The 18,807-nt window shown below is 42.4% G+C and overlaps 1 protein-coding gene across 6 annotated transcripts in view; it reads right to left on the reverse strand.

Annotated features, from left to right (window-relative positions):
- The window catches only part of stxbp5b (syntaxin binding protein 5b (tomosyn)), a 31,371-nt gene extending 12,890 nt beyond the window's left edge, over positions 1-18,481 (reverse strand). For all 6 annotated transcript variants that reach the window (XM_008291255.1, XM_008291254.1, XM_008291252.1 and 3 more), the window contains exons 1-16: positions 18,015-18,481; positions 16,307-16,404; positions 12,565-12,646; positions 12,167-12,267; positions 10,219-10,353; positions 7,715-7,778; positions 5,883-5,966; positions 4,430-4,553; positions 4,165-4,243; positions 3,375-3,529; positions 3,194-3,266; positions 2,449-2,596; positions 2,172-2,239; positions 2,021-2,061; positions 543-763; positions 111-295 (exon numbers count right to left, since the gene is read on the reverse strand). In XM_008291255.1, coding sequence (XP_008289477.1) covers positions 111-295; positions 543-763; positions 2,021-2,061; positions 2,172-2,239; positions 2,449-2,596; positions 3,194-3,266; positions 3,375-3,529; positions 4,165-4,243; positions 4,430-4,553; positions 5,883-5,966; positions 7,715-7,778; positions 10,219-10,353; positions 12,167-12,267; positions 12,565-12,646; positions 16,307-16,404; positions 18,015-18,158 — 1,802 coding nt within the window. In that variant the 5' untranslated portion in view covers positions 18,159-18,481. The remainder of the gene's footprint in view (positions 1-110; positions 296-542; positions 764-2,020; positions 2,062-2,171; positions 2,240-2,448; positions 2,597-3,193; positions 3,267-3,374; positions 3,530-4,164; positions 4,244-4,429; positions 4,554-5,882; positions 5,967-7,714; positions 7,779-10,218; positions 10,354-12,166; positions 12,268-12,564; positions 12,647-16,306; positions 16,405-18,014) is intronic.
- Positions 18,482-18,807: the final 326 nt, after the last annotated feature.

An 18,807-nucleotide genomic window follows, 5' to 3' on the forward strand; every position in this document is an offset into this window, starting at 1 on the left:
CTGTTCAGCGACAGCCTGCTTCAGAGTGACATAAACAGCTGAGCCCGATTCAACCTTTTTTTTTTTTTTTTTTTGCAAAAACAGAACAATAAATCATAATGGTACTGTACTGTAGGCATGGGATATTGTCTCGGGGCCCGTCGGAGGAGTTGCTGCCTGTGGAGGGCTGAGTGGGAGGCTCGCTCTCCTGAGGGCTGGAGGAAGCTCCAGGCGTTGGCAGGGTGGGGGTCTGATCCCCTCCTGGGTCAGGGGAGTCCACGTCGCTAAACTCGCATTGCATCCTCACCTCCAAAAGCTAGAGGAAAAGACACAAACAGCATTTTTTTAGGACATGTTGCTGCACTTCATCTCTCCTGATCTCAGATAAAACGCAGATCAGAACCTGCTTTTGCTGACTAAACTGTCCCCACCCTTCTAGAAAGTACAAGGATCGATCATGCATAATAGGTTTCTACTAGCATAAGATTAAAACAGTGATTAATAATGAAGGATTCATTTGCACAAATCATCCATTCTGTCCCAGACAATGACTGTGTACCGACCTGAACGACTTCAGTGGTGATTTCTTGTTTGCTGAACCTATAGACGATGACATGAGCAGACACTCCGGCCACGCAGAGCATCCTGCTCTCAGGACACCAGGACAAGGTCTGGATGGCAAACGGGTCCTCGTCTACTATATCTGTACTGGGCTTCTCCTCCTTACCGCGAGCCCTCTCGAACACCTTGGCAGTCTTCAGCTTGTACAGCACTTGAAGCATTACTTTGAGAAGAGAAACAAAAAAGGGAGCCGTGATGATTCACTGTCGGCGATCAATGTACTTATGATAGCAACCAGGTCAGAATAGGGCACGAGGTAGTGCAGTTAATATTATACTCTCAAGCAGCATTAACAGCAAAATGTGTGTGCTGGTAGCATTAGTTCTTGTGAATTTGGTTATTTATAAAGAAAATCTGTGTGTTGGTAGGACCACATAGTATACGCAGATGACACTGCTGTGTATACGCATTCTCAAACAACACAGAACGCCTTTGCAAGAGTTTGTTTTTTTTTTTCAAAGGAAACATCATGTAAAGTCTGAGAACAACCAGGTCATGCTTGTATTCATCTTAGAGTGCAACTACACCTGCTGCATAACTCTGAAAAATGCTAAAAAGCAGGCCTTAGAGGAGGGTAGGTGTGGATGTGTGAGGCTGGAGTAGCTCAGTGGCATCTACAGGCTACAGAAGAATCAAGAATGACAAAAAATGTGCCACAGAAGGCTCTTTTGAGAAGGACTGATCCCCTCCAGAATCCTTTTAAGCAGACACTAATACAGTGGAGGAGTATAGTGGTTCCATCACTGGCTCCTGCCCTAGAAAAGCTGGAGCTCTCGGAGCCGAGGCAGTGCAAGAGTAAGAGAGGGTAATCAGCGCAAGTTAACTGGAAGGAGGGTAGAATTAGGTTCTGAATGGTAAGGATGCAGTACAATGGTATTTCTAGAGCTGTCAAAAGCACCTGTCTGAACCATTGGACTAAAATTGTGTAAACTCCCGTAAACAGTAAGTCTTGATTAGGAAGTATTTGTGCAGTGTGCAGTTTCAGTAACTTCGATTTTGGTTGAGGGACGTGGCCTTCACACCTCTGATTAAAGGGCTTTAATATCCTCCATCCGCCCTCTAATGACTTCGTGTCAGCATCAGCATCAGCCTTACAAGGTCAAAAATGATTTCAAGCACTAGGTGGTGTGTGGATACATTTTCAACACATAAAAAGCAGATTTTTAAATAAATTTGGTATAAAACGTACACACATGCCATTCCAACTGTTTCAAAACAGATGAAATTCCCAACAAATGTCATTGCTCTAGATGTGTCTTGCATTCAAGACATTAAATAATTAGGTTTCTTTTACACAGCATGTATTTGCTACCTTGTAAGGTAACAGCAAGTTAGCAGAATCAAAACTGTGAGCTGAAGCTAAAAAAAACATGTAGGCTTAGACTAGTTAACAATAAAACAAATAAGAAAAACTACTCACATGCAGACGCATCCCAAAATTTGATTGACCCATCGGCATGTCTATATAGAGGAGAAAGAAGACAAACCGTTAAAATACAACAAATGGTATATATGTCAACAGAAGTAAGGTATGAATCCTGAATTAATTTAGTTATTTATGAATTACAGACCCTGTAATTATAATCTCTGGATAACTCTGTGTGTTTTGGCCCCAGTTTCCCCCACTAACAGGCCATTCCTGTAAAAAAACAAAAACAAAACAGAAAGCATGTTAAATTATAAAATACAATAATACTAACTGTCTGGGTATTTTATCTATTCATGTATTCAATTATCTGCTATACAAAAGTATGTTTCTCCCTGCAGGGCTTCCAGTTCAGCAGCCTACACACTGTATGTCTCATTTAAAGTGCACTTAAATATAGATGACACAAAGGAGCAGTTTACCTTCTTGCTGTAACCTTGTCTCTTTTGCCGGCTGCCGACGGAGTAAAGTGCAGGAATAAGTTCAGCAGGGCAGTCAGCAAAATACTCACAGCAGGTCACTGGTGACTCGTGGATAGTCAGAGGATATGGATTCTCAAAAATTGGGTATCTGTCGAGGAAACGAACCACAGTTTATATATGAAAATAAATTGCACACGATATGCACTTAGCTGCCGAAGTGATATATGAATGACAACTAACGAGCATTCTGACTGACCGAGTGACTACTTTAAATGCCCCATGACGGCTGTCTCGAGTCGAGGCAATTTGATTTTAAAGTCACGGATGACAGTCGAGTGTGACTTCCAAATTAACAGAGAGCTTGGGGGGAAATTTGTGAATTTAAGAGCATGATTGCGAGCTACATCAAAATTGAGGGGTGTACTCTCATTAATGTGATATAGTGGCGCCGTACGAACACTTTCTAAGAGAGACTTGCCATTTAAATGCCTGCTTCAGAGCATATGTAGCAATAAAAATGCCCAACTTGTAAAGAATAAGAGCTAAATAAACTGGATAAACATCTATTACGACAACTGCAAAGAGGAATCATCACTTTGCTTTTTTTTTTCCTTATGAACATTTTTAAAAATCTGACTGAATCATCAATACGACCTCTTGTATTAATATGATATGCTTATGTAAAATAGACGTATTTTAGACACAAAACACTAAATAAATCACATTTAGTAAACAGAATAATTACCCAATTTGTCCCAGGTCTATTACAACTAAATCCTTCTCAAGTAGGACCACCACAGCATAAGGCTCCTGAAAGTCTGGCGAACAAAAAAGCACAATATCAACGTGGATAATTACATACTTTTTAATGAGCTATTACACATTCAAATTCTTTAAAAACGGCTGTCTAAAGTGTCAAAGCTCACCGTTTGGATATGGAGTTTCGCACAGCGTGAGGAAATCTACAATGGGGTAGTCCATCTCCAGGACGGCAGTGCTCTTTCCATGCATCACAGTCAGACAGGCTCTCCTCCCCACCGTGTCGTAAGACAGACCTCCAGACAGGACCATGAATGGGTCCCTGAGTGCGGCAAACACGCATAAACATTTTAATTGCTTGTTCAATAAAATTGGGTTTGTTGTGAAGGTAAAACAAAAAAAACCCGACTAGGTCCAATCAGTGGGAAATGGGTGATGAGGGACGCCAAATTTTACTCCTGAGCTTTCTCTGGAGATTATTTGGCCCCATTTCAAGAGAAGCCACGATGGGAGGGGGCTACTTTTTAATTATAATGACAACTATATTCATCTCTGTCCTCAAATGTAAGGAATAATTAGAACAGTTTCAGTGAAATTGTTCATTTTCATGGCATGTTTTAACAGGAGAGTCTTTTTTAAAATCTGTTTACTACGTGACCTTGACAACTGCGTTAACACTGATCGCAGCGTAATTAACGCGTACACAACAAATCATTTGTCAGGAAAAGAAATCATGTATTCAATGATCACAGCAAAACGAGACCTGGAGGAAAATAAAAATAATTAGACAGGGCCTTTCCAGCTTTCCATCCAATTTAAATCAGCGTAAGGATGCTGTCAACAAGCCCGGCGTGTTAGATACATGAAGAATAACAGGAAAGGCTAGTCAGGATATGTATTCAAACCAGGGTCCGTTAAGACACAGGATGGGTGGAGACTGGCTACTGTCACACTTACCCAGCCCTTGTTGTTTTGTACTCCACTTTCAGGATAGGCTTGCATGGTTCTGGCTTTTTTCCATCCTTAGGCTGCTTTCCTATTGGGGATCAAGTAGGTTAATTTGCAGGAGTACACTCCATGTTATAGCACATGTTGCTGCCATGCATGTGATTTTTTAAATGATTTTTTCGAGCAAGTCACACCTCTGAGACTGGAAAGGCTACAATATGTGCTTTTAAACACAGGCATGCACATACAACTGTGTGTACACAACAGCTCCTACCATGTGGTGTGATGATCTGTGCAGGCTTGGCCGGGGCTCGTACATTCCACGTGGTCAAAGTGCCGTCGGAGTGGCTGCAGACAAACTGTTTCCCCTCATGGTGCCAGGCGACGGAGTGGATCGCCTGAAAGACACACAGCAGCACAACATCGTGTACGTCCAAACTGATGTGCAGATCTGGATTTGCCTACAATACTAGTGTCGGTACTTGTTTGTAAGATTTGTTAATTGGTGGTTGAGGTCTCTTTGAGGGATTAGTTTGCAAATATAGAATCAGACTCAGTGTGGCGAACCGAAATTTAGTCAAAGAATTTGGCCAAATTTGTATAGTTTTGCTCAGGTATGGGACAAAACACTGATATGGCAATATATCGTATAACTTCCTCTGGGGATACTTTATCAATACATTGGCACCAAATATCAATATTTTTATTAAAACACTCTAAACTGCTTCCCTTGCCAATTTGACAGAAGTCACTGTTTAAAGGTCCCATATGGCAAAAGTTCACTTTCATTGTGCTCGCTTGTCAGAAACTTCGCGGTATAAAATACAAGCTGTTAAGATATGAAGACATTTACTTCTGTAATTCTTCAAGCTTCCCCAAATCCAGCTAGCTTACTAGTTTTACAAGCCAGTCAGAATTCAACCCAGGTGCTACGTCCTACCTAACTAACTAATAGTTCCAGTCAGACAGTGTTTTCTTCCTGAATGGGACGGGAACAGCAGCAGCTCATTGGTTTTTTAGTGTAACACAGTCTGTTTAGAACATCAGTGGTAACACAGACAAGGTGAAATAAACCATCTTTGGAGTTTTTGTAGCTCAGAACCTAAAATTCACACTGTGTGGACATGTGAGACTTTGATTCATTTGCTAAAAAGCGGCGTAATATGGAACCTTTAACGACTCCTTGTGGAGACACTTATCAAACAAATGAAGCTAGAGTAAACAGACAGTGGGGGAAAGCAAATTAAACTGTACATAACACACATAATTCTTGTTTTTTGCCTTTTAGAGGTACTTTTTCTTCTTTGGTTACACAGATATTGTGATTTATTGTACATGAATGTCTCACAATGTAATGCAAAATCACCATATTGTAATTCTATCCTTATTGGAGGCAACATATCATCACAGTATCTTAGAATAAATTAATGTATCATTGCCTCGCCATTCTCATCTCATGCTTTTAGCTGCATAATATACAGTTTGTTTGTTTTTTACTTTATTTGTTCCAGTGGCAGTCATCCTTCTCTAATTTGGAAGCTCCTGAGATTTAATCTCAGAGGGACTCAACGAACAGAGAGTTCAGATTTCACGGCAAACTTTTCGGGAGCCTTTTTTTTTTCCTTTGATTGAACTGACGGACTACCTAACAAACCCAAACACTGAGAAAACCCTCAACAAACTAGTTCCTCTGACAAGACTCAAGTGGAAAGAAAATAACACCTTACCTCATCATAATTGTAGCGGTAGTCAGCTTTTTTGCACTTCAAATCCCACAACACCACTACCCCGCACTCGAATCCAATCAGAAGCTGCAATAACAAGAGAAGCAAAGCACAAGTCAGCTGATTCAGTTAACATGACTCCATCAACACTGGACCCTCATTCAAAATATGTGGCAACGCTTCATTTTATCCATCCATCATCTATACACTGCTTAATCCTCACTAGGGTGAAGACAGGGGACACCCTGGACAGGTCACCAGTCTATCACAGGGCTACACTTAGAGACAGACAACCAAGCACACTCACATTCACACCTACGGACAATTTAGAATCACCAATTAACCTCAACATGTTTTTGGACTTGTGGGAGGAAGCTGGAGAACCCGGAGAGAACCCACGCTGCACGGGGAGAACATGCAAACTCCATGCAGAAAGAAATGTACGCGAACCGGTGACCTTCTTGCTGCGAGGCGACGGTGCTAACCACCGAGCCACCTTGCAGCTCCGCTTCATTTTATGATTCTCATAATTTCTTAGGTAATTTATTCAAAAGTATATTTTATTTGGTATTAGTTGTACAGGCACATAGGTGGATAGTTGGTTCATCGAAACCATCTGTTTTAATTCCATCCCAACTTGGCTGCTTTAAAGGATATTTTTCCCAAATATTTATTAGCACGTTACATACCACAAGGTTTTGAGATTGCTTTAATTAAACCTTCACCATAATCCAGGTTAGACCGCAATCCAACCTGCCCTTTATTTCTAAAATCCCCCCCAAAAATAGTTGCAACGTGACCATTAGTTTAGAAACTCTAAGAGTCTCTGTCAGGATTTGGTACATCATAGCACAGAAGCAGCACTGGTGAAAGTCACCAACAATGGACTCGTCTCTACACTTGTCCTGCGAGATCTGAGTGCTGCATCTGACACCACTGATCACAACATTTTATTACAGCCGTCGGAATTAAAGGGACCACACTCGGCTGGTGTAAATCACATCTACCAGAGACTTTCCAACTTGTTCATGTCAATGATAACGACGTGTTTCGAGATGACTTGCTGTTGTGAAGTGGAGCTAGATTAATAAAACTGAAAGAAGTTGAAATAATAGTAAGAAGCAGCTCATATATGATTTAGTACGTATTCATGCAAGCGCTACAACAGCTACGTTTCTACATCATAGTTGATTTCTAGATGAGTTTCTCTAAGAGCGGCTCAATTCCTAATGACTGGGAAAACGGATCAATCCCAGCTCACTGCATACAAGTGACACAAATTAAAACCAGAGTGAATCAGTTCTTGGAAACTGTATTTTCAGGATTTCTTGAATTGAAAGCATGCTTGTATTGCAAGAAAATACTTTCTCCAATGTGCAGCTGACCTGCTACGCACTGACTCTGGGTTACAGACTCTACATTTCAACAGTCTCACTTTATTACTTTCTAGGAAAAACATCACATCCACATATGTATTCTAGTCTGTTGAGGTCACTCGTGCTGTCTGCCACGATTCTTCTATCTGTCAAAGGTTACAGAAAACGATTAGTCTGGGAAGAAACCCTTCCTCTTTGATTGTGACACCAATATCTGAAGTTTCATTGACATTTTAATTAGCTAAAAATGTTCTGCTCTCATTCTCCACTGTAGCTGCACAAACCGTATTGACATTGTGTCGTCTGCAGCGGGGCAGTTATCCGCACGAAAAAGAAAAAAAAAAAAAAGGAAGAGTACACCACTAGATAGCAAATAAAATGGAACATTTGTTTTACGTCTCGGGGTAGGAATGTATCTGTTTGGTACAGGCTATGTCGTGGTTTTTTGCTATCAGCTACCTTGCCCTCGTCCATGGGGTTATCACTGATGTGCACAACAGGCCCTGGGTGTGTCTTGGTGGATCTGTGAGAGAAAATATGAAGAAGAAGAAGAAATAAAGAAACAACATTTACTTGGGTTGTGTGGGTGAACATGATGTATACATCTGATAAATACAGTCTAAAAACACACTGAGCGAGAAAGACGGCGAGGCAATTAGGAAAAGCATCCAAAAAGATTTTTAAAAAAACATTAGAAGCCACAACGTCTGGTCGTGCACAAAGAAAAGGGACACAATTATAAAATGAAAATGTGCATCAGTGCACCAGAGAAAGAGACATGACATATGAGAGAGACAAACAGAGAGAGAGAGAGAGAGAGAGAGAGAGGGAAAGCAGGGTCACATGAGGGTCTATGAGAGATTATAGTGTGTGGAGACAGGATCACCGTGGCAACAGAGCAAGGGGCATGGAGGAAGTGAAGGTCTGGCCTAAAGAAAGTGTTGCTGCCTCTGAGTGTGGTCTGGCTCCAGTGGCTAATGATCTCATTGCTGCTGATGAGTCGATACAGTCAGAGATGTCGCAGTGAATAAAAGGCAAGGATGGACCAGAATATGAACTCCAGTCAGTAATCACCACAACACAAGACAACATCCACGCAAGGAGCTGTTTAAATGAGCAGCTATAACAATAATAATAATAAATGTAAGTACACCCTATATTTTGTTCTCCAAAAGCTAAATATTTTTAAGAACTTAAATGAATTTTTCCCACATGGATTTTTAGTGACTGCACAAAAATAACAATAAATTTTCTTCTTTTTTTTTTTTTTTAACCTTCTGAGCCTCAAAACCCATCAGCAAGTTTAAAAGGAATGCTGTCTTTGTAAAATCACCAAAACTACACTATTTATTACAGCCAGAAATTGCAAAAACAGAAAGAATCGCCACATTTTGAACTTTTCAACAGACCTTAAACGAAACTATCCGTGACAGGCAGCTCCGTTGGTAAACAAATCTTTGGTTATAAATTGTGGTATTTCATAAAAACACCTTGATTCCTCGTGTCTCATTTAAACATTTGTGAAAAATTGACTCTTTGCACTATCCAGATTCTGTAAAAAAAGAAAAAATTGTGTGCTCCTCGGTGCAACCGTGAGGCCATTAGTGTCAATGCTGCAACCAACAGTAACAAGATAAAAATTCAAGGGCATTTCGGCTAAGCTGGGATGAACTGCAGGCTGTGTACACACCGAGCAGATAGAAAAGCATGAAAGCAAATTAAAAATGTAAGAAGAAAAGTAGTTATAGCATGTAGAGTTACCATTTTTCCCCCAGTATTGGCAACACCTGGGGGCATGTTAGGCTTGCTGATTACATGTTTTCTTAATTTTTGTAAAATAAGCTCACAGAGGAAAGAAAAAAAATCAGATAGGAGCAAAAAATAATGCCCGGAAACTGCTTGTTGCTCAGGGGGCTAAACTCACATTAAAGCTGAAGTCTCATTTACAATAAAGCTGAGAAAAAAAATCTGATCATTAAGACTACAGATGCTGTTTCTATACACAGCAGGAGAATGTGAACCTACAATTTTGCCGAGACAACAAACCATAAAGCAGGAAGCGTCGTGAAAAGACGATTCTATCACAGTCTGAATATTACGTTTCAGATTTCACGCCGCATCTTTTTTCCCCAATCAAACAGGCGAAATCATTTCCCATCTCCACTGTCTGTCTCTGAGACATTCATCTAAGCAGATGGCACACTTCCCTCTGACACTTTCAAACTCCCAGATCTAAAACAGCAATTCCTCAGATTTCACCAGCGGCCTCACGCGCGCACCTTTATAATCTACTACCAATTTCGGCTGCCAGTCACTGTCTAAAATCAATTTTTTTCCGCTCACTTGTGGGCGTCCTGGAAAAATAACTTGGAAAGAGAAACTTCTACTGGCTAAAGTTTTCATTTCTCAAAAAAATAAGCATCGCCCTCCCTTTTTTCAGGATGCACAGAACCAAACGCTGCAAGTTCCTGACACTGATTTTATAAGTTTTACCTGCGTGTGACCCTTGCAAAGTTATATCGAAGCCCTGCAGGAAATCCAGTAAAAACCTTTAGCGATGCCCAGGATGTGATGTAAAAATTCCTTGTGATCTTTACAGTAGGTGTTTACATGAGGGAGTGGGTGACACAGGATAAGTCACTGGGGTCATCAAGTAGGCACTTCCTATCAAGAGATGTTCTGTTAAATCAGGCAGCAAACACCTCCAGAAGTCTCAACAGCAAGTCCTGGCATGGCACAATCACCACCTCCATACCGCCCTCACACTGATCAGAGCTACAGTATTCTCAGCTTACAGGACACACTGTATCTGCAAACGCAGGCATCCAAATTCCTTTGTATTTCAGAGTTTCCTGTTTGAGTGTCAACTGCACACAGAAGATATGCAAATGGCCAGTGAGTAAAAGGGAGGGAAGAAAAAAAAACAAAACAAAACAGAAGACGATTGTGAAACCCAGACTCACAGTTCGATGGCTTTGTTCCACATAATAACGTAGCCTGAGAGAGTGAAGGACTCCACGTTGACGATGTGGATGTTTCCTCTTTCTGTGCCGATGTACAGCCATTTGCTCTGGAAGGGCAGGTGGCAGTATGTGATTCTGCAAAGAGATCGAGATCCATCACAACCAAGCTTTTCATTATCTCATGACTCAGTCCCATCAAAGGGGTCACCCTCGTCCCTAATCACGCCGGCCCTACTGGAAGGAGTAGCGAGTGACTAAGATTTAATTACAAAGGCCATGCACTGTGTCACACTAATGAAACAGGACTATATATAGATCAGCTGGGAGAAATAGCAGAGTAAATACAGCTGTCTTTTCCCAATTGGGTGGAAGAAACATTCAGACAAAAATCACATCTGCAAAAAGAAAAACTACCTGACAGGGCTTAGGTTAACCGTTTTATTATGTGGCGTTGTGTTATTGTGCGAAATCCTGACTTAACAACAACAAAAAACAATAATTGGCCTAAAGGTTGAACCAATTAAAGCTGCTGCAAAAACGTCTGTGGAAGCAGGTTGCTAATCTGAGATCAAACAGGAAACATACAGCAAATTTTATTTTTGTACAGTTGTGACTCGATAATTCGACCCTTAATAATCCAAGAACCTTGCTATCTGACAGGTTTTTAGGAAAAACAAACGGAACTCATTAAAAATAGCCTTAACATACCGACAGCCTTGGATTCTGACTCTGACACGACATTTTATGTCACCAATCAGGATAACGGCGTATTATCTGACTTAACACTCCGACAGATTGGCTACGTTCAGACTGCAGGACTTAATGCTCAATTCAGATTTTTTTGTGAAATCTGTTTTTTTTTGCGAGTTCGTTCACATTTCCAGTTCAATGCGACTTGTATGTGATCTGCTGTGTGAACTTCATACGACCCAAAAGTGTCCCGCATGCGCAGAAGAGGACACGACGACGTTACACGCAGTGAGCGTGCTCAGTGTTTGCGGAAGTAAACACGGATGGTAACAGTGGAGCGTATCTGCCACTCCCCCACCGCCACCGATGGTGGAAACAGAATTTTGACCGCTGTCCTAAACTGGCATCAGCAGCCAAGTACTACCTGTGCGTTCCGGCCATTTCCACCCCGTCAGAGTGCTCCCCTGGGGTGGAATTGCCCCCCCACCATGCCAAATATTCATCATTAATTGGGCCCAAATATCCAGAGCCCAGAAAGTGCTATTGGGACCAGCCCTGCTCGTTATTATAACAACTACAAACAATGAATATTTACAACAAATGAGCCTTCAAGCATCAAGCCCTCCTTGTATCTCGACCTCCGTCTTGACAATCCGACAGCCTTGCTATCCGACATAAAAGAACATTTAGTGTCGGATCATCGAGTCACAACTGTAGTTTAATTTCATTGTTAGCAACTTTATTGTTTATTATTGCGTCATGTTTGCTTTGTACTGATATTATCACATTTTCTTGAGCTGATATCAGCTACCTACGAGCTGATAAAAGCACAATTTGCTGGCTGAAAATCAAAACAAGCTAAAGAGACCATAAAAAAAAAAAAAAGCTACACAGAGCTGAGAGAAACTGCAGAGTTGGGTGCTAAAGCTCCCTATTCCACCTCATGCATTTGATGCCTACAAAAACATTGATCGGTGCAGCTTTACAGAATGAAACATCAAGAAAACTGTACTCGACCGCCACGCCGCTAAATTCTAATCTCCTAATTGCGTAAAGGAAAACACCCGAGCTGCCGAAACACCGCAAGGGGACCCCCGATGCGTGAGCTTTTCCAGATCTGATGGCAACAAAACACCTAATTATGCAGTGCAAAACATGTGGCCAGCTGTGAGGGGCCGTTTCCAAAATTTTGTTCGCACATCACAGAGAGACAGATGTGGAGTCGCTGCAAACACAGAAGCAGAAAAGAGCGACGTACCTCTCCCTGTTAAACTTGAGGGAATGCAGGATGGCGGGGATTTTTTGCCTCAGGTTCCACAGGTGGATGCTGTCGTCAGCTAAGGCACTCACCAGCGCCCCCTGCATCGAGGGCAATAAACAGAGAGGGCGTTAATCAGGAAACAGCTTGTGGCTTGCAGTTTCAGAAGAATGAATTAGTAGCACACAAATATGAGGGTATTACAGAGGCATGTGGGTCACGCCATTACTGTTTAATCAATGCGTAAAAGCACAGTTCATTCATCAGTAATGATCCGTGGCCTATAAACACAGCACACCAGATACCTGCCATCGTAAATACACAGACGCAGGATGATGCAGATGCAGAAGACGAGGAAGTCAAACAAGGACACAAGGAATTAGGTAATGACAACAAACCTCGTTGATCAGGAACTGGAGCTGGATGACAGCAGCGCCGCTCTCATGCTGACAGTAGCACTCCACACCTGCACGGCCGAAGCTGAAAGTTGGCTCAGTTAAGGAAAAACTGGACGGTTGCCAGTAAAAGTTAATGCAGAAACCCCCCCCCCCTTCAGACATACGGCGGCTTATCTGATACAGTAATAATGTCAATTGAAATTGCTATTTCCAGCCTACTGTGGGCGTCTTTAATATTAAAAACATACAAAAACGATTCCCAAGCTTGTTTTTTTTTTTCGTTTTTTTTAAATGTAAGTTGACATTTTCCGCTTGCACTCCTAAAAAGGCACTGACAAGAGCATGAAACAAACCAAACTGGTGAGTTATAAATAAAATCAGTGGGCCCTGTCAGCCTTATTTATTCACATGCGTCAGCCGGTGTGACGGCAGCATGATTAACTTTAACTCTCACCTCTCTCTCTCTCTCTCTTTTTTGGACTGGAAGTTCAGGTTGTCTGCTTAATGTGCCCATTGAAAACCAGTCAGACCACCCATTCAGCTAACGGTAAGGGTGGGGTTTCGATTTGGTGAGAAGAAGGACCGAAAATTGCATGCGTGGTAAGAAAAAAAGGGACGGCACTTCTCCATTTCACCCGGCCTCTAGTCACTTTCACAGAGATAGTATGTGCTCAGTCATGCACTCCAGCACAAAAGAATAAGGAAGCAGATCTAATCACACAGAGGATCTCTACACAGACAGATTTGCCACAAAGACAGAAAAAAAAAAAGGTGCACTGTTTCTCACACTCAAAGAAAAGCTCTACAGACAGGCAGCTGTGTCTGAGTGTATTTTGAGCTGAAACAGCACAAGAAGTCGGACCAGGATTAACCAAGCTGTGATCAAACAATCCCTCAGCTCCTTAAACAAACTAAGGTGGGGTTATTTCGAGGAGGCTGTTTCAGGACATCGGTGGACATCACTTCTGCAGAAAGACAGAGGCAAACGCAGACTTTTAGACTTTCAGCTGGCGCCAGACGAAAGGCTGTTGGCAACTGAACTCGCATTCACCCGTGACCTTTTCGGTCCAGTTTTAGCTCCCGGCCGCGCAAGTTCTGTACAACATTTGTCAGAATTATTAATGGATATCATGTCTCCACAGGTCCACAATGGAGGAGGAAGAGTCATTAAGTCTGTTTCATAGCCTCTGGTCATGCATAAATAAGAACAGAAGTAGTCTAAAGAGCAAGAATGATAATATGGAACACTGGGGTGTATTGCTGTAATGCAGTGGGATCACTTCAGCAACAGTTAATACAAGGAACTGTATTTATTTTTCTGCAAACATAAGCTCAAAATAATCTAAAGAAGGTGTCTGAACTGCTTCTGTTGCAACATAGTTAGAGGTGCCGCTGAGCAAAGCTACTTCCCAAGCTAGCAGGAAATCACAAAGACGAACCTCGACACCATTCTTATCGCCGTGACGATCCTTCTCTTAAAACTTCCTTTTAACACGTCGCGATCGAAACCTTTCGTAACATCAAACAAGCCACAAGATACAAACTAACACAGTCTGCTAACGGAGACCGTTTTAGAGTAAAAGTACAGTGTTAAATTAGCAGAATATCTGCTGCTGGGAAATTGTGAGCACAGGAAGCTGAGTCACTCTACGAAACCTGTGATTCATATGTAGCAAAAAAATTCTCGCTGTGAGGAAAATGAAAAGGCAAAATAATAGTTCCTGTCACCATCTGTTGGTCATGTGATTGGATTCAAATCATGTGGCATATTTTCAAACGATCTCGTTCCTTTAGAGCTGATATAACAAGCCGAGTAATTAATTAGTCAGTTAGTTTGGAAACGTGAAGATTTGCTGGTTTTACGTCTTGCATAACTGTAAACCGGATAACATAAAGTTTGGCTGATAATCAATCAGGAAACTATTATTATCTGCAGTCGTACACTCCACGTGTCAGATGCAATATGTGTTAGTCATGTCAATGTAAAATGAGGGCAATGCCAAATATTTTGCTTTCTCAATCTTTTACGAGGATTTCCTCTTTGTTCCCAAGAGTCTTAAGACATCACACGCTCAAGTCATCCTCCCTGAACATGCAACACTTCCCCGGTCGGTAAACCAATGTGGTTCACCTCAGCATTTCAACATCAGCAGGTTTTCTTGTGAAGTCAAGTGATGATCATCAGGGCGGGACGAGTCTTTATCTCGCTTGCTTATACATGAAAGACAGAAAATGTCTTTTGCAGCCTGTCTAAAAGTCTCACGTCAAAGCTGAGAGAAGAGGAAGCTACACTTGAACGGTGTTTCTGCATCGGAAGCTGATCAAAACAAGCGTCTGACTTCTAGCATGACCAGCGGGTGACTGGTCATGCAGCCTGGAGATTCCCAGAGAACGCATAAATTAGAGCATTCGGTCAATAGGTTAAAAATATGCAGGGAGAAGACATTAAGTCCAGTTTTAAAAAGTTCCGAACGCTCACTTTCACCACAGACTTGAGCATTTCTAACTGCCAAAGACAAGGCAAGTTTGTGCGCTGGCCAGCGTGAGCGTTGGAACGAGCAGCGAACTGTCTACAGTAACACACTGATTAAAACACTGTAGTAGAGACAGATCTTGTAAAAGCAGACATTTATTGCTTGTAGACACCTCATTGAGCTTATGTCTACTGAGCTGTGGCAGCGTTTCCAAACTCCAGGGGCAATGAGGTGGATCGATACAGCCCGTCTTTTGATAAATGGACCAATTGCCTGAATGACAGTAATCCCATCAGCTCCACCTTGCACATTAGGACAACATGGAAGCGGTGTGTGTGTTCTCGGGGAGTCGCCCGGCGAAAACGCGGCGCTCTCTTAATCTGCAGAGTGGATAGAGACGAGGACGGAGCCGCTTCTAATGAAAAGCTAAACAAAGCAGATGGGCCCCCTGAGCAGGATATCAGCACAAAGGGAAACCCCGACTTAAAAACACAAATAGGTGGCCCCTGTGGACGGTGCAGCAGCAGCACAACCTGGATATGACTCCACCGGCACATGCAGCAGCAGTCTGGAATCCAGGGGGCACTTGATCTGCTGTGACTCATGGAAGTTAGCTGTAAAACCATTTTTTTTTTTTTTTTTATCCATGAACACAAACAAATACAAAACTGACTTCCAACTGCCTGAGGGGCCACGCAGCACTGTGGCAGCTTGATTGTGTGTGCGTTGTGCACGTCCAGTTATGTTTACAGCACATATGAAGTGGCATGCTGGCACTGACTGGGCAGCACAGTTGATGAGGTTGGCTCCTCGGCATATGGCGGAGGAGCTGTTCATGCTACTGCAGAGATACCACTAATGAGCCCGGGTGCTCCAGGAGAAGGAGGCTGCCGGCTGCACAGAAGCACACATCCTAGCTAGAGTCTACCTCTAAGCTCCCCTCCGCTTCCCTCAGCGTGGTTTCTTTCTCTCTTTTTTTTTTTTTTTAACTCGTGCAGAATGACAGGAGGCAGAAAACATCACTTACTGGGTGAATTCCCCTGACTTAGAGCAATGTTGAATGGCAGCTTGGCCACGTGAGGTTTGCGAGAATTATTCCAGAAGCGTAAAAAAAAACAAAAACGTGGGTCCGATGTGTGTGCACATGAGGAGGATGATGATGTTAAAAAAAAACAAAAAAACACTTGACTCATGCCAGCTTTTACTTTCCTTGTGTGGCTCTTTTCATTTTCATTTTCACGTGGTAAGAAAAAAAAAGAAAAGGATACAGCCTCAAAGCTCCAGTCTGAGTCCCAATGGCCAAGATTTTCTGTACGGGGTCAAAAGCCATTGAGGATGGTTGATATGGGAAGCCATGACGCACAGTCTGCAGGAAAGAGCAGAATTTATATCAGACCTCCAGTCGGCTAATCAATCATCTCCTACACAGTCAAGCTGGCATTAGTGGAGAAAAAAACATTATCATAATCTCCTCCAAATGTAATCCATCAATGTGGAAAATTAGTCTCATTATCAAAATAAATTAGATAAAGCATAAACATCAGTACAAATGGGGACTGGGATGTTTTTTTTTCTTTCTGATAACCGGCGTGACATGTGTGCAGGCTCAGTCCTGTAAAACAACAGTAATAAAATAAATCAGTCCTCGGGCTCATATTTGCAGCCTTGGACCGCAAAGCTCACTGTCAGGATCTTTACAGTAGCCCGGCCACCAAAATATTATCATCATCAGGCATCTATAACTCAATTACTTCAGGTTGGAAACCCTTGGCCAGCCATCCATGAGCTCTGTACAGCTTGCAGCAGGATTATGTAACAGGTAATGCCGTGGCCCTGTAACCCAGGGACCTGACCTGTTCTGCTCCCAGCTGGGGCAGGAGCTGGTGGGCCGGCTCTCCGAGGTCTTCCAACGCTTTTCATGCAAAACCTTTTCCAGCCAGACCTAACGTTATGAATTATTAAACCGTGCATGGGTTAGTTTGGGGGGAAAAATCTTTTCTGATGATCTGTGAGGCTGGAACTGACAGATTTTGTGGTTTGAAGTTGTCTCTAAACAACACTGCTCATAAGTTTTGGGCATTCAAAAAATGAGCCCTGGAAAGATTTCTCAGGGGAGGCAAAATCCATGATCCTATTCATTCATACAAAAGTTAAGCTGAAGTCAATATAATCAATCTGTCTACTTAGGTTTAGGGCTGCAACTCAATCATTTCCACTGTGGATCACTTTCTTGATTAATCAATTAGTTGTTATGTGTATAAAAGGTCAGAAAATGGTGAAAAATGTCAATCAGTGCCTCCAAAATGACAACATGACTTACTTGAATGTCTTTAAGCTCAAAGATGTCATACAGGAGCAAAGAGACCAGCAAATATTCCAGGAATTTTGACTCTTTTTCATTATAAAAACTCCTCTAATTGAAGACTCAATTATCAAAACAGCTGGCGATTACTATAACAGTCGATTAATCGTTGCAGCTCCACTTGAGTTCAACATTCAAGGGGATTTTTCCCAACTCAAATTTAGCTGGAATAAATGAATTTGTACAATTTTTTACACTAAAATTGTGCCAGGAAGGGATCTTTCTCACAGCCAGCATGGACAGAAGGAGTTATTACAGCTCAGGACATGTGAGAGTTGCATTATAAGACTATGAGCTGATTATGGTAGCTAGCTAACTCCCAGTGATAGAGAACAAACAGTGGCCTGAAGCGAAGACTGGATAGCAACACAGTCACTGGTCAACACTCAGCCCCCCATTAACGTCCCTGAGGCTCTAACAAGTACTTTAACATCTTGACTTTAAATGTGCTCTTTTCTGGGGTGCTCTATGTGCATATCCAAGGCTCTTCCATCCCACCGAGCAGTGCTGATGGAGATGAAAACAACGCCAGTGTTTGGTCACGCCGCTGTCATCTGACTGTCAGTGAGCAGCACCAGTCCGTTAACGTTAGCCTCTTATTAACGGACACCCACCTTGCACAGCTGAAAATGCTCCGACTGGAGAGTCTCCTGGACAACGTCGTTTTCCCTGGGAGTACCCGGCTGAGCAGTTGCGGAGGAGGACGAAGAAACCGCTGTCAAGCCGTCAAGCACCTTCCTAATGTTGAACTTCTTCATTTTCCTCCGGTACGGACGCGACGGTTGAAAAAACAGCTCAGGCGAGCTACCATAAATTGGATAGAGAGGGGGTAGCTGCTAGCTAGTTAGCCGAAATAACGCACAGTTAATATCTTTCTGTGCACATCTCACATGTTACGGAGGGTGTTGCCAGCGCACTCCCCAAAAGCACCCGAGTCACGAACATTGATTAAGCGAGTCCTTGCCGATATCGGTGTTAATCCGCCATTTATGTGGCCAGCTTTGGCGTTATTCGATCGGGATCAATCGTTTCCGTGAGCTGCTTCCCCAGCCAGGGCTCAGCGGGTAGCAAACTGGCTACGGAAACGCAGTGAGCTGCAGCGGGGATTGAGTCTGCGCTCTGCGGTCACCCGGATGAAGGGCCGGTGTTACGGCAGATTCTGTTACCGTCACATTCTGTGACCTCGACCGGAGCGTGATCGAAGAGACGTTTTAAACCCGCAACACTGGTGCTATTGAGCGTTTTAATCGCTGTGGGGGAAAAAAAAAAAAAAAAAAAATCGATTTACCTTTGAAACGAGGAATGCCATTCTGTCAAGTGGGAACAGCCTTACAAATAAAAAGTTGACTGTAAAATAGCCTGTGGATAAAAAAAACAAAACAAAAGCAAAAACATTAAATAGGATAA

The sequence above is a fragment of the Stegastes partitus genome, unplaced genomic scaffold (assembly GCF_000690725.1).
Source record: "Stegastes partitus isolate 25-593 unplaced genomic scaffold, Stegastes_partitus-1.0.2 Scaffold727, whole genome shotgun sequence".
Lineage (NCBI taxonomy): Eukaryota > Metazoa > Chordata > Actinopteri > Pomacentridae > Stegastes > Stegastes partitus.